The 16,213-nt window shown below is 44.0% G+C and overlaps 1 protein-coding gene across 4 annotated transcripts in view; it reads left to right on the top strand.

Moving 5' to 3' along the window:
• zfhx4 (zinc finger homeobox 4) overlaps positions 1–16,213 on the top strand; it is a 106,088-nt gene that overhangs the window by 42,226 nt on the left and 47,649 nt on the right. For all 4 annotated transcript variants that reach the window (XM_029457239.1, XM_029457240.1, XM_029457237.1 and 1 more), the window contains exons 2-5: positions 3,924–6,465; positions 6,964–7,182; positions 7,599–7,893; positions 9,627–10,168. In XM_029457239.1, coding sequence (XP_029313099.1) covers positions 3,970–6,465; positions 6,964–7,182; positions 7,599–7,893; positions 9,627–10,168 — 3,552 coding nt within the window. In that variant the 5' untranslated portion in view covers positions 3,924–3,969. The remainder of the gene's footprint in view (positions 1–3,923; positions 6,466–6,963; positions 7,183–7,598; positions 7,894–9,626; positions 10,169–16,213) is intronic.

Raw genomic sequence — 16,213 nt, 5'->3', positions numbered from 1 at the left:
ATGTGTGCATGTGTGCAAAAGCAAGAGGACATGCTTGATTAAAAAACAGAGACCATCTCTTTTGTTCTTCTGTTAAAATAAGGGAACTATTTCTGCAGTGTGCCTATGTTTCATTGTTAGTTAGGGTCTCTCTCTCTCTCTCTCTCTCTCTGTCTTTCTCTCTCTCTCTCTTTCCATGTATCTGTGTATCTATCGCTCTCTTTCCAGTCTGGTTGTTTAGCAGAGTGAAAGAAAGCCAGTGGGGGAGAGAGAGAGAGCTAGCAGTAACATGATCTGCCTTAAAACAAGCAGGAGTGGGCATTAGTGCTGTGAAAGGTGCAAAGCCTGGGGAATGGAGCAAGACATAAAGAAGCAACGCAGATAACTTTTCCATCTGTTTCCTCTTGAGACAATATGCCAGCAGGTAATCAGCTTTTATATGGCGCTGATTACAAGTTATTATATTGATCTGTGCAAGACTAAATGATTTTGGTCTCCAAAATGTTACTTTGAGCTAGGTAGAAGAGGAAAATATTATATTCACTTGATAGTAAGACCAGACATCTAATTACTTCTCTGTCCAACTATGCTAAATTAACTCATGCTGAATGGATCGGAATGACTTCAAACGCCTACACTAGGCCGCATTGCGCCACATTTCTCTTTTATAAGAGAGGATGGGCTAAGTTAAGAACTAAGACTTTAGCATTTGACTTGAAAGCAGAAGACAGCTCTACTTTTCAGTCCCCACATAAGGGTCATCTAATAAGAGACACTTAAGCATTAGTCACATAGTGTTACTTTGTTTGTCAGTGTTCTGTTGGTGGCACAATTAATGGGTTCAATTAGAACCAGTGATGACAAAATAATGGACAGTTGTGTTATTGTTGGCAGGCAGCACACATGTAAACACCTGCTAACCTGTTAGCATTAGGGGTGATATGTCAGTGCCAAGTGCTTAACACATTGACTTATCCATAAGACATAATTCCATACTTAAAGTGTTAGGACATGCATAATTCATAAGTCGCAGTGTTTTATGTCCGAGCTACAATTCAAAGGGGTTGCTACCCAATGAAATAAGCAGTGAAATGACACCACTGACAAGTAGTAAATCCTGTCCTATGTGTCGCATTAGCTCTCAAACCCACTGCTTCTGAACAGCTTTACCCTCAATCACATTAAAGACAAACCTCAGTAAGAGGGACACTGGTGGAAAAATGAAATATGTGTATGTTTGACTGCAGGAAGAAGCCTAGCATGTTGTTTTGGCGCTAGGTGAGTGTAATGGATGATTTATGGTAAAAAACTGACTCGCTGTAATTTAAGTGGATGTGGAAAAGCCTTTATTTTCTATACGTTTTCACTTTTTACTTCCAAATTCATTTAATTGTCTTCTTCTGTCTTATAGGTAGTACAGCTATTTCTAAAATTGAGAAATTTGTGGTGAAACAGGCTCAGTCAGTGTGCGTCGACGTGTTATTACCGTGCGTTCTCGTGACATGACGCATATTTGTCCTCTTTCAACTCCTTGCTTGTTTAGAATGCAGAAGTAATTGCTGCTAATTTATTTGCAATTACAAGTGTGAGTTAACATGTAGACAGGTGTGTTTGTGTATAGGGGTGTAATAAATACATAGTTGTTATCTTCAGCATGTGGGCCTTGGGCTAAACATGAAAAACTAATTCTGATGTTTGTTTTTAATCTTCTTGATCCAACAGTTGGGTGGAGTCTTTTACATCAGGACAATACAGACGGGTATTGGTATTGGTATGCTACACACATTTTCAAGTGAAAGAAACATTTGGCATTTTCGCACTACATTACGATGCTTATAAAAGGTGAACAATTCACAATGTTGGCTCTAGAACTTTACCCTACTTGCCTGTACATACTGATACTTAGGAGGTGACATTCTCTTGTATATTTCACACGTCTACTTTTTGCCACATCCATGCTTAACAGAGAAGCACTGAAATAAATGTTCTACTCTTGTAAATCTGTCTTTAATCTCACAAATGAGAGACAGAAACTGAGTGAGACACAGAGAGAGAAAACATAATTTCTCCCTTTTTAATCTATCACTAGTCCCCATGGAATCATCTCTGGGATATGTCAGATTAGACCTGATTATAGCGCATGCACACACATGCACCCACAAACATACTCACACACATGTTTGATTTCATTCCTCACGCTTTTACTGTCCCTCCCACTGGCTTTGTTTAGCCCTGGATTGTTGCAGATTAATCCTCTAATTGCTTTGTAGCTTTGTTGTGAGAGAGAGGGAGTGTAGAAAAAGAGAGGGAGAATTAAGCAGCAGGTGGATTGGGTTAAAGGTTAACGTGGCTCTTTAAAGCTTTCTTTTAATACCAGCTCATTTACACGCAAGCATCTGAAAGGCGCTGGTACTGTATCAAGTGAAAAAACACTGGCGTGCACAACTAGTTCATTTGGTGCATTTAGCTGAGCAAGAAAGCAGTTTATTCTAAGTAAAAACGAAGCTTCAGTTCTCAAGCTTTTAGTTATTTTTAGTTTATTACACTTTTGGCTTTGTCTCAGTTGTTTCTTCTTGTTCTCTTTAGGTGATGGGAAATTATGCCTATGATTACAGAATCAAATGACTGTGAGGTGCTGTGTGTGTTTGTGGGTTTAGGAGGCTTTTTTGTGCATGAATTTGTGTTTGCCTTTGCATTTGTGACTTGTTGTGAAAAGCCAAGAGATTTAAGTAGTGAGGGGTTGAGAGATGGGCAGCCGCCCAGGATTGATAACATCTCGCTGGTATTCCAAACATCATTCGTCTTGGAAGCTCATTCTCTCTCTCTTTCTCTCTCTGTCTCTGTTTTTCTTGTATCACTCCTATATGAAAAGACATTTGAAATATTATGAATGTAAATATTTGATACTTTCCTGATTTATTAGTTTCAGCACCCTCCTCTACAAAATGTGCCAACAGGCAGTGTTCTACCTTCCCTTAGCGGCATGACAAAATACTGTTTCATACTTTTCATTGTCCACACAGAGTCTAAATCATACCTTCAGGGCATTAATAGGTGCTGCCTAATTAGCAACTCCTGACTGGTAAGAACATGCCAAGACTGATTAAGCCAATGAATGAAGACTCTAACTCTAATCCACTCTTCCTCTTAAAGGGAGACACAAACTGTTCTGCATATAAGTTATTTGATACACTTGGTTGCTAAGTGTTACCCCTCTGTGTTATTTCATTTATTCACAACTTGAGAGTTAGCAAAGCTAGCTGGTACTAGCCTGACATCATAATCTTTGAACATAGCATTAGCACACAGGACACGGAAGAAATGAAACTGCTTCCTACTTCCTGTGTTGCACAGTGGTATGTCGATCAAAGAGTCTATTTACTCGACAATTGGGTTATTCCTATAAACTTCCCTACTGCTGGCTGTCGTGGGAGCTGCTTCATTCATTTATACCTAATTTCCCCTGTTTCCAAGATCTGGTCCCTGGGGTCAATAAGAGACGAAACTTTTGTTCAAGGATTTGTTTTTTTCTGTGGTTGTGGCAAGCAATCACAGTCTGCCAGTTATAAGACAAAGATGCAAGCGGGAGCAGTTAATATTGGATTTCTCCACTTTTCAAAAGCTGTCATGGTGCTAGCTACAGTTCTTATTTGTGGTAGGTGGTAGACTATACAGAGGTAGATAACTGTCATGTTGTTTTGTGGCATCTAATATACAACTTGAGAACCTTTGTTGTGTACATATAACTGATCAGCACACAATGAGAATTTACTGTCATCGAAATGATGCTTGCAACAACAACGTTAGTACTAGGTTGAATGTGGGTTGAGAGTAAATTGGAATTAATTTGAATAAAGTTAACAGTGGTTTCGAATTAGCCAACATTACTAAATGTACACACATTTACTAAATGTCTGTTTTATTTTTGTCTTTCCCCGACTCAGGTCCCTGTTAGGCTGGATGAGATGAGATCCCTATGTAGTGGTCGTCATGGCAACTTGTGACTCTCCCCCTATGGTGTCATCACGGCAGCAGGAACATGGTGGCCAGAGGCTCGACGCTGCTGCTGAGGACAACTCTGTCATCCCCATGGAGACCAGTGTCGCCAACAGCAACAACGCCAATAACAACAACCAATTGTCGCCTGCTGCCATTGGAGAGCCAGAGAATGGCCTTGGAGAGCCCGCTGTGAGCCCGCTGAGGTCCACTGCTACCCCAACCAATGTCAGTACAACCACCGACCCTGTAACTGAACAGAGTCGGAGAGAAAGCTTTACTACCGGTAACAAAGGGAGTGTTACCGGGACTTTACCAGGAGGAGGAGGAGCAGCTTTGGGTTCGGACTGTTCTGCCCCTGCCACATATCCTGTGGCACCGGCAAAGGAGATCCCCTGCAACGAATGTTCTAGCTCCTTCTCCAGTTTACAAAAATACATGGAGCACCACTGCCCCAATGCCCGCCTGCCTACCACTGGAGGTCACGAGGAGGGTGAGGAAGTTGAAGGGATGGTAGGGGAGGAGAGCGAAGATGAAGGCGAGCGTGAGGTGGGTGTTGCAGAAGTGGGTGAACTGAACAGCGAGATGGAGATGGAAGACGATAGCGATGTGGAGAACCTGAGTGGTGAGATCATCTACCAGCCCGATGGCTCTGCTTTCATTCTGGAGGACGCCAAAGAGCAGTGTGGCAACCAGGGGGGGCTCTCTGGGCCTCTCCAATTCAGGGGCCTACTATCCCCCCAGACCTTCCCCAATGCCCAGGTCAGCAGTGGCCAAAGTGGCCTCAGCCCAGGGGGGGAACGGTTGGAGCAGCCCACTGCACCCATGTCCTTCTACCCCCAGATCATCAACACCTTCCACATCGCCTCATCCATGGGGAATAAACCCCTAGTGGCCGACCACCCCTCCTTCCCAAATACCTCAGCTGGAGGGCTGGCGGGCGCTGGTCCCGTGTTGCACAGTTTCCGTGTCTATGACCTCCGCCACAAGAATGACAAAGACTATCTGAAGGCGGATGGTGCAGCCAAAAACTCCTGTGTGTCCAAAGATGTCCCCAACAATGTGGACTTGTCCAAGTTCGAGGGCTGTGTGGCCGATGGGCGGCGGAAACCTGTGCTGATGTGTTTCCTGTGCAAGCTGTCTTTTGGCTACAGCCGTTCCTTCGTGACACATGCTGTCCATGACCACCGTATGACCCTGAATGATCAGGAGCAGAAGCTGCTGAGCAACAAGCACGTCTCTGCCATCATCCAGGGCATCGGCAAGGACAAAGAACCTCTTATAAGCTTTCTGGAACCAAAAACCCCCCTCAACTCTGTGCTACCCCACTTTCCCACACCTGCCAACTTCTTAGGGCCAGACACGGGGCTCCGCGGCTTGTGGAATGCTTTCCACAGTAGTGGAGAGAGTACCGATTCCCTTCAGGCAGGTTTTGCCTTCCTGAAGGGCAGTGCCAGCAGCTCCTCCAATGACCAAATCCCCAGAACCCAAACCATGCCAAAGGCTGAGACCAACCCAAACCTCGGGAGAGGGGCTGGTGCCCACAGAACCCCCAGTGGGAGTTCTACTGCTTCTGCCACTGGTGGCAACCTGGATGGTCGGAACTCTGATAGTGACTGCAAGGGCCACGTTAGGGACATATGCACTTTGCAACCCAATGGGCCGGACCTGAGCCAGTACCCGTACGTCAAGCGGGAGCCCGGTGCAGTTGGAGGAGAAAGTCCAGAGCAGGATGACGATGCTTACTCCAATGGTGGTGGAGTAGAAATGGAGGCAGATGAGGAGGAGGAACAGGCCATGACCATGGCGATGACAGGCCAGCTGGCCGACAGCACCAGTAGCAAAGATTTCCCTCGCTTAAACCAAAGTATTTCCCCCCTTTCCAACAGTGTGCTAAAGTTTAAAATTGACAGCAAAGGCCCTGCATCCACCTCCTCATCCTCCCTGCCTATGTGTGAGAAGCTGGAGCTGGAGAAGAGCCGCCTGTCCACTTCCCTGGCAGCTGCCAGAGAGAGGGAGAGCAGCAATGACTCAACCAGTGAAGCCCTGGCAGGACGGGATGTGTCGTCGCCATCCTCCCACCCCCTTGATATGATGATATTCCGCAGAGATGATGAGAGTCCTGGACCTCTCCATCAACACATAGGAAATCCCAGTACACCTGGAACTCCAGGGACACCTGGTACCCCTGGTCCAGGTGAAGGGTCCCCAGGTAGTGGGGTGGAGTGCCCCAAGTGTGACACAGTCTTGGGATCCTCACGGTCTTTAGGAGGGCATATGACGATGATGCATTCACGTAACTCCTGCAAGACGCTGAAGTGTCCCAAGTGTAACTGGCACTACAAGTACCAGCAGACGCTGGACGCCCACATGAAGGAGAAACATCCAGAGTCTGGTGGATCATGTGTGTACTGCCGCACAGGACAGCCTCACCCTCGTTTAGCCAGAGGCGAAAGCTATACCTGTGGATACAAGCCTTTCCGCTGTGAGGTCTGTCCATATAATTTTTATCTCTATGGATTTATGTTTCTCTCTGTCTTTTTTTTTATCTTTCTGAAATGTCCAAATAATGATATCATTCTTGTCTTTATTGGGTTGGGTTTTATAAACCAACTTGTATCCTTGAATTAACCAAATCTAAACTCTCTGGATTTGGTGGACATATGCTAATATAAAAAGTGTATTATAATCTTGGCAATTTAGATGATTCAATTTGCATTTGAAGCCACTTTTAAGGCACAGGCATCTGGCCAGTTATGGCATCCTCTAGAGTAGGGCAACTTTGCTCAATAGAAAAGCGGTGTCTGAAGGGAGAAATGAGGGAGGTAAACCTATCACAGATATAAGAGTTAAAGTAATTGTATCAAATACTGACTAAAGGAAATCTGAATTTAAATACTGAATCATTAATCTGATATCAGTAATTATTTTCTAAATAAATGCATATAGTGTATATCACACATCACTTTATTAATTATTCTCTTTTAGGTATGCAACTACTCAACCACCACCAAAGGCAACCTAAGCATCCACATGCAGTCGGACAAGCATCTGAACAACGTACAAACACTCCAGAACGGTGGCAGTGAGGTACAATACAACCACAACCATAACCATGCCAACCCTGTGCCCAGTGCCAGCCTTGGTGGAGGCTGCGGGGTACCCTCGCCATCCAAGCCCAAACAGAAGCCAACTTGGCGCTGTGAGGTAATGAAACAACAGTGTCATTGTAGCTACATAGCAATTTCCTTGTTTCAATGTCTAAACAATGAGCCAGTTATTTCCCTTTGCGTCACTATGTCTATTATTTTTCTTGGCTACATCATCTGACCTCTGGTTATTATAAAACTGAATTTCTCATACATTCTAGAATTATCTCCCAAGTGTTGCAAAAAATGAATCATCAGGACTGCATTACTTAAATGCTTGCATCTAATCAGATTATGTTGCTGTGGCTTCAGTTCTTGTCCTTGTGTAAATTGACCATGTTTTAATGAAAATGAATATTATAACAAAGTATAATTATATTTTAAGTGTAAAACAATGCTTTGATGATGATGAACAAACTAGCAGAGTTAGATGCCCTAAAGAAATTTGAATATATCCCACCTTGCTTCCATCAGGTGTGCGACTATGAGACCAACGTGGCACGGAACTTGCGAATCCATATGACCAGCGAGAAACACATGCACAACATGATGCTGCTGCAGCAGAACATGAAGCAGATCCAGCACAGCCTCCACATGGGCCTGGCCCCGGCTGAGGCAGAGCTTTACCAGTACTACCTGGCTCAAAACATGGGCCTGGCAGGTGTAAAACTGGAGAGCCCAGGCGGCAGCAGCGGCCCAGAAGCTCAGATGATGATTAACCCATTCCAGCTAGATCCTGCAACCGCGGCTGCTCTTGGATCTGGTCTAGGTGAGTTATTCTACAATTAAAAGGAAACAGGAGTTTTACCCATTACTCAATTAAAAAGACGAAAAAGGCGTTTCTGCTAAGGTTTTTCATTTTAATATTTCCTTTTTTCATTTATTTGCCTTTAAGCTTGGTGTTCGGTTTCTTCTGCTCATCTTTCACTTGTTCAGTTTTATGTGTTTGGTCTCATATATCTGATGCCATCTGGGTATTGTTTTATCTATACGTCTTTCCTTTTGTTGCTCTTCATTTTTCTTCTTGCCCTCTCACCTTCTCTTTTTCTGCTCCCATCCCTTTTACCTCGCCCCCTTTGCCGCACCCTCTTCTTTTTCTCTTTCTCTCTTATCTCTGCTCTCATATTGTCCCTCTGTCATTGTCTCCTTTCTTTGACCCCTCTCACTGATTAAAAAATGATTATGAGACGCCACATGAGAATTATTCTTAATCTTTCATTTGTAATTTTCTTAAGTCAGTTTAATCCCCCCCATACACACCCCACCCCACCTTCACTCACCCTGGAGAGGACTCGCACACATGTACATACACACACATACACACACTCTCACACAGCAGGAAGCGGATTCCCGTAGGAGTGAGAGAGATTTAACAATGACCCTGCAGTGTTACACACCCACTCCCTCCTCTAGTGTGGAGGTCACAGCCCAGCTAGCAGATGTACTCTCAGTGAATTACACTGATAACACACAGCTCCCCATAGTGAGCGCAGCTGTACATAGGTTTAGATGGTGTGAGCAGGATATTTTTTTAATTCTTCCCAAACATGCACACACAGATGAAGGATGAATATACGTGCAGAGACACAATTTAGATATACACATTCTACATTTGTGCTCACATTTTGCAACCTCATTCAGGTAAAAGTGTGCTATTCCTTTTAAAACTAGCACACACAAACACACATCTAGGCATCCACTAATTGGGGGAATTATACTTAAACTGTAAAAAAATTGATTTAGATGATGTGTAATTGTTAAGTCTTCTGTGCTCCAAACACCATGTTGAGATATTATCTGAAAAAAAGACATGATGAGCTTTGGTAGCATGCATAGAGAGACAATGAGGGGATCAAATGAAAGAGTTAATTACATTTCTATGAATGGCAGATCTTTTTCTTTTTTGTCCCTGTGTGGGAGGGCGGAAGAAAGAAGAAACGTGTGTAATGCATTGATCAGCTTTTCAAATCTCTATGTGGATGAGAAACGCTTGGAGCCCTAAAACCGTTGTCCCACCATTGCTGAGAGCAGTAATTAAAGCTACCTGATGAGCGAGTTAGCAAGTTGAAAAGGATGATTGTAATTGATCCTGATTCAATCCTATTAGGGTTTTTTATAGACAAGACTTTGTAAGGAGCCCTAGTCCTCTGTGAGGCTTTATTTTATCAAATCCTTTTGTGTGAGAGAGGCTTGCATGGAGGACTCACTTTTCTCTCCACACTTAATTTCATTAAAAGAGCCTTTTCTTTTCCTCTTTATCCTTTATCCCTCCCGAAGCATGCCAGCCTTTCATTTTTATCCGAGCTCTGTCTTTCTGTCATACCTTTTATTTTTTATGTAGCATTCTTCCTTCTGTGCCTACTGCATGTCTTCTGTCTGACATGTTGTCCTTCTATGCGTCCATGTACTGTATGTACATCCTTATGAAAGCCCTACCTTTAAAACACTTTTATGTTTTTCTCTTTGCTGTCTAACCTGGATTCTCACTCATTTTCTCCACAGTGAATAGTGACTTGTCAGCGGAGTTGCGTCTTGCCAGTGGTCAACTGATGGCAGACGACCTATCCCTGGTGTCCTCTGGTGGTATGGGGGGTATGTCCTCATCAGACCCCTCCCTCTCCTCTTTGTCACCACCTATCAACGACCCCTCGCTGCGCCTCTACCAGTGCGCTGTGTGCAACTGCTACTCCACGGACAGCCTGGAGGCTCTCAACGCCCACGTCAATGCTGAGCGCGCTTTGCCCGAAGAAGAGTGGCGCTGCGTGGTTGGTGACGTCTACCAGTGCAAGCTCTGCAGCTACAACACCCAGCTTAAGGCCAACTTTCAGCTGCACTGCAAGACGGACAAACACATGCAGAAGCACCAGCTGGTGGCCCACATCAAGGAGGGAGGCAAAGCCAACCAGTGGAGATTAAAGTGTGTGGCCATTGGCAACCCTGTGCACCTCAAGTGCAACGCCTGTGACTACTACAGCAACAGCGTGGATAAACTGAGACTACATGCCACCAACCAGAGGCATGAGGGTGCCATCCGCCTCTACAAGGTAAAAACTGTTATTATATATTTATAGTATATACATTATTTATTTTTGCAGGACACTGACATTATATTGTATAACATACAGCACAATACAGCCATGATAGCATTCCTACTGGAATGCATCTAAGGGGAGCACCACTTATTTTAGGCTCGGATTGAGAAAAAGCACATATGTTTATAGCGAATTTGCCCCTTCCCCTTAACTGCAGTGTCACATGGATATAAAGTTCCCATGAGAATGGAATGAACGAGGGGGGAAAGGTCACTGTTAGAGCACCCAGGAAGATTTCCATCGGATATGGGTATATGTCCTGCTTGTGACCAGCTGGCGCGACTGTTACATTTAATCATAGACAAGTCACATCCTATCAGAAAGTTTCAAATATTTCAAAGTTTGGATTATCTTCAGCTATCTTTTCAGCTTGTTTTTACTGCTGTAAATAATGCTGGAATAAATTAATTTGTTCTCATGATAAGCGTGTAGAGCCATAAGTTTTGAACAATGACACAATCAAAGTAGAGCACATTCTTTACATGGTTGTGACTTGTCATAGGGTAACCACACTAGTTGCACATCAGAGCGGTGAACTCACCACACTTACTTAACTAATTAAACTCTGAGCAATAAACAGTTCCTGCAACGAAATTCCAACACGACCCATATTTGGCATCTTTCTCCTCTCCAATATATTTAAAGTGATTTAGATGGTCAGACGTCTCCTTCAGCTTAATAGGATGCTGTTACATTTCCGAGGCCTTGACCTACAGGACAGGATCAAATGCATTACATTAATGAGGATTTCTTTACTACGGTATGCAACACTTGGCAGTGTGAGGTGTTTGTGTTTGTGTTTGTGCGTGTGCGTGTGTGTGAGTGTGTGTGTGTTTTGCCATAAATGTAGAAACAGCAGTAGAAAGAGGATATGCAAAATAAAAAATAAATATCCAACTACAATTTTATTCCTTATCTACCCACTTTGATACAATTTCAGTGGTATTTGCCACAAAGTGAAACATGAAACTCACTTTTAACAGAAGTACATAAAACAATTTGTGTTGACTTAGATGTGAATCTGCAACATTACATTTATAGAAGAGTCCATTGACTCTCCAGATTCTTCCAATCACTCCTTTCAATAATTTCTGTGAAAGGTCCCTGCTTTGCACAGGAAGGAACAGCATTCATTCAGAAATCTGTGTCCTTTCTTAGTTACAGTTCAGAGGCTTGAGTGGATTAAGCACATTGGCATTCTTAGGGTTATTTAAAACAGTCGTCGACACAGGATTGGCCGACAGTCTGACAATAGCTGAACTTGGCATGGGATGAGTTGGAGATCCTCATGGGATGTAAAATACTTAGAATGTATGCATATATGTATTTAACAAAAGTGCTGCTTGCACATTGGCCTGCATAGAGCTAACCTGTAGGATCAGCTTGATTGGCCCACACTGTTCAGGAACACCATCTTACTGTCAGAGGAAGACTTAAGCATAGGTGTGTGTGTGTGTGTGTGTCTTCGTGTAGGCAAGTGTCCCAGCATTTTGATTGTTGAGCCACTTTTGGCAACTGTTTAAAATGAGGCAATAGCCAGATAGGTTACACTGAACACTGGCAGCTCTGTAATCATACAAAGAAAGCTATTTATATCAGTTGTGATTAAATGTACAAACCCACGAAGCAAAATCAACAGTACAGAAATATTTTCCCAAGAAACTTAAGTAAAGCAGGGGTGTATCTTTTTAGGCACACACAAACAGCAGTTTAGTCAAGGCAAGTGAGGGTCATCCCAATGCCCCCTCCGTGCACCCATGCACCCCTGTACCTCATCTACCCACCCGCCTACCCCACAGGCCTCAACAAATCTGTTCCACAGATGACGCTTTTAATGCCTCTGCCAGAAATCCCACTATTTTACCCTTGGACATGTGGTTGTAAAGCAGAGAGAGGGGGAGAGAAAGCATACAGCAGCAGAGCAAAGGCAGAGGGAAAAAAATCATTTCTTTATTTGACCAGAAAAACACCTCTCCTTTTATGTATTGGCAGAGGTGAAAAGCACATGGGGATGGAGGTAGCTTGGCTGGGCGCATAAAAGATCCGAGTGTTGACGACTTTACCATCTGGTTTTTTGGAAACATAGAATATCTTTATGGCATGGGAAACCATTTGAAGATGCAAACAAAAAGCATATTCAGGAGATTTTATGGCTGCTTTGTAGCAGCAATGGAGTACTTCTAAGGGGAATTGAGAGTTTGAAAGTGTTTTTTTCCAGACTTTGAAACGGCAAGAGGGAAATGACATTAGCAGCAAATGGACACCAAGTCATCTGGGTTCCAGGGCACAGCAGGTGGCGCAGGAAGCTATACGCCTTATATGGGAAAAGCGGAGGTCTACGCCTCGCTGCTTATTGGAGAGGAAATGTAGGAAATCTGATTGGTTACTGTTTTGTTTTTTTATAAGAATAATACCGCACACTGTGTTTTCCACATTATCTCTCATGATACAGAATTTAGTTGGAAATTAAAAGTATGTATAGAACCTCACTTCAGTGTTATCACAGCTGTCAAGTGCAAATCTTTATCCCCTAACATTGTAAATGACAAAATGGAAGATGTTTTAACCTAACATTTTTATGCTAGCAGCATGTGAGGTAAGCTCTGCATTTAATGTTGCCATTGCGTAGCGTGTCGATAGCTGGCCTGGCTCGTGTTTGTCTTAGCGTTGAATATGATGATGTATGGTTTCGTTTTGATTTTTAATAACAAACACAGGCCTTAATACACATGGAGACAGGAGTAAATCTGTCAGTGCCATTCACAAGTGCAGCAGGGCTAAGTAGGGGGTTTGGTTTGTAGTGAGCGTGTGTGTTTGTGTGTGTGTGTGTGTGTGTGTGTGTGTGTATGTATGTGTGTGTGTCTGTGTGTGTGTGAGTGTGTGTGTGTGTGTGTGTCCACAGAGCTTTGAGGTTTAGATCTGGGCCGTGCTTGCCCCTGGGTCATTAGGAGTTGAGAATGTTCATGGTCAATGTGGCATGGTCAAGGACCACACATGCACACACACACACACACACACACACACACATACACATATGCACACACACACCCACGTAGACACTGTGTCTCATAGGCCATGCCACCTGTTTCTCAGATGGCTGTCCGAATAAATCTTAAACTGTCCTCAGCCACCACCCCTGTCTGTCTGTCCAGCTTTCCGTCATAATTCAAGCGGAAATGGACGTCCGGGGTCCACTGCACATTTCCATATCTCTGTTTTTCTTTTCATTATGTTTCCCCTTCCTTCTCTTCACTCTCCTTTGAACTCAGAATCTCAGGCTTTTTAGATACTCAACTTTATGACAGAGGACATTTAGACGGTGCACTTTGTTAGTGGGACACGCAGAGAATGAGAACAGAGATGGACGGTATCTCTTTCTGAAACTGTCTCCCACTGTCTCACTCCCTCCATCTTAACCCTCTCTCCTTGTTTAGTCTCTGACTCTCTCTTTCTCCCATTCTCTCTCTCTTTCTATCTCTCCCCTGGGGAGCCGCAGATAGGCCATCTCATTACCCATGATCCTCTTTGCAACACCATGGCCGGGAAATGAGGGGTGGGGGGAATTAAACGAGGGGAGTGATGGGAGGAGGGAGGGATAGAAGAAAAAGGAGAAGAGGAAAGGGGGCTGGATTTGTAGACGCATCAAAAGAAAAGTCTCCCCTTTTCTCATTTTCATCATCTCCTTTGTATTTTTCTTTTCTCGTTTATTTATCTTTTTTTCTTTTTTTTTCATCAACCACAGGACTTTTTTTTTCTTTCAATCTCCCAACTCTACCCCCCCCTTTCTCCTCCCCTCACATTTTATTCTTCTCCATCTCTCTCAGATGGAGATGGCTGTGCTTATGCATCTGTGATATTAAGTCTATCGCTGTGCCTTGGCTATTAGCAAGGGTCAACCCTGCCCACTCTCATTTAAAAATCAAATGGCCCTATATATATGCAGCCCAAATTATTGGACTGTCATTTGGACTTGTGTGATGGGGAAATGGACAGGAGATTGACTCCCATAGATTTGCATAAAAAGCCATTGTGCCTGTCCCCGGAATAGAAAAAGAGACGAGATCTATTTCAAATGCATGGTACTATTTATGACACACACACACTCACACACACTCACATAAATGCATATGTGAATTCAGAGGTATGGTATTACATACATTCATAGAGACACACTCACACATACAGTAAGTGCACTCACATACAATTGGAGTCTTGGTTATCAAGTTACCATTTTCCACTTGAGCCTATGTCCGCTTGTTCCAGACACAGGCTCTTGATCACTGCGTACTTGTCTCACACTCGCAGACAGACCTAAAGAGTTTCTCTTCAAAAAGGAATGTTTGCAGACACTTCACACTCGATGCCACTAAGATATAGATTTCCATGTTCTGTCATGGAGACTGATGATGAAGTCTGCCGCCGAGAGTTCAGTGCTATAAACCTGAGCAGATGAATGAATTCCAGAAAGGTTGTGTCGCCTTCTGTCTCTCTGTCTGGCATTCTCTCTCTTCATCTTTTACTTCTACAAGTTATTTTGCTCTCTCGCTCTCTCTCTCTCTCTCTCTCTCTCTCTCTCTCGCTCTCTCCCCTCTCCTCCCTCTCTCTCTCTCTCTCCTCTCTCTCTCCTCTCTCTCTCTCTCTCTCTCTCCCCTCCTCTCTCTCTCTCTCTCTCTCTCTCTATCTCTCCCTCTCTCTCTCTATCTCTCCTCTCTCTCTCTCTCTCTCCCTCTCTCTCTCCCTCTCTCTCTCTCTCTCTCTCTCCCTCTCTCTCTCTCTCTGCGAGGCAAAGCGACGCCGGTTAGTAGATTATTCAAATCGTCTCCTCTTTCACCTGCATGGAGATTACAATGGAAATCTTTCAGAGGTCCGGGGGTGGTGAAGTGGGGGATGGAGGGTTGCGGCTAATTAAAGCATAAAAGCAGGTGTGTGCGTGTAATTGTGTGTGTGTGTATGCTGTTGCTTTGTGTGTTTGACAGAAAGGTTTGAATGGATGGACTTCCCCACCCTCCCCCTTCTTCCTAATAATCCTCATAGATATTAATAAGAGTTTCGCCCATTCTCCCTCCAACGCCTTTACCAGATGGTCGGCAAAGCATTAGTGTGTGTGTGCGTATGTGCATATGTGCGTGTGCGTGTGTGTGTCCAGCTTTGGTCAAGCTCCTGATTGACACTCGTAATATTTAATTACCCTAGCCAGCTTCCCCCTCCTCTCCTCTTTACTTCACCACCCTCCGGTGAAGTAGTTAGCAGACTGCGATGGTAGATGCCTTTCTTCCCTTCCTTTAGCAAGGTGTTTTTCTCTACATTTAACAAAGACAAAGACCGGACTGGTTTTCTCATATTAATAGCCAGATGTGATCCTCTTCATAATCATTCCCACTCCTCTCTGAGCTGTGGGTCACTTGGGCCGGGCCAGGGCCGGGGCCAAGCCATTTGTCCATGTGCAGGGGACTGTGAAGCAGATCGGGGCTGACAGGTATGGGAACGATAGCAGAGAGGGTTATGGAGTGTGTACAGGGGGGGGGGGGGTCAGTGTCTTCCAGACCTCCAGAAGGAAGGGAACATCGCAGGGATGCAGGAACAAAGGAGCTCACAGGAGTTTGTCTTTTTTTTCCCCCCATTGGCTCATCTGAACCCTCCCACCCCTGCTATATTCCCAACACCCACCCAAATACACACTTCCCTCCTCCTCCTTCCATCCTCACCGCCCCTACTCACACACTTGTCTTCCTCCTAGTCAACTCCTGTCTTTCCTTTCTTTTCTCTCGGGTCTTGATCTTCCCATTAGGACAAAGATAACAAGAGTGTTTTTGTTTTGTTTTTAATAAAAAAAAAGGAATAATCAAAGAGGACGCATGATCTCAAATATCATCTCTCGCCTTCACTTTTGATACCTTGATTTGATCAGAGACGATTACACATGGCAGTGAGATCAGATAAATGTTTTTGGTGTCAATTCATTAGCGTTACTTTTGAAATTAAAATGCGTGCCAAATT

This window comes from Cottoperca gobio, chromosome 20, assembly GCF_900634415.1.
Source record: "Cottoperca gobio chromosome 20, fCotGob3.1, whole genome shotgun sequence".
Taxonomy (NCBI): domain Eukaryota; kingdom Metazoa; phylum Chordata; class Actinopteri; order Perciformes; family Bovichtidae; genus Cottoperca; species Cottoperca gobio.
The sequence above is the reverse complement of the archived record's forward strand: the minus strand, read 5'-3'. Positions and strand labels throughout refer to the sequence as shown.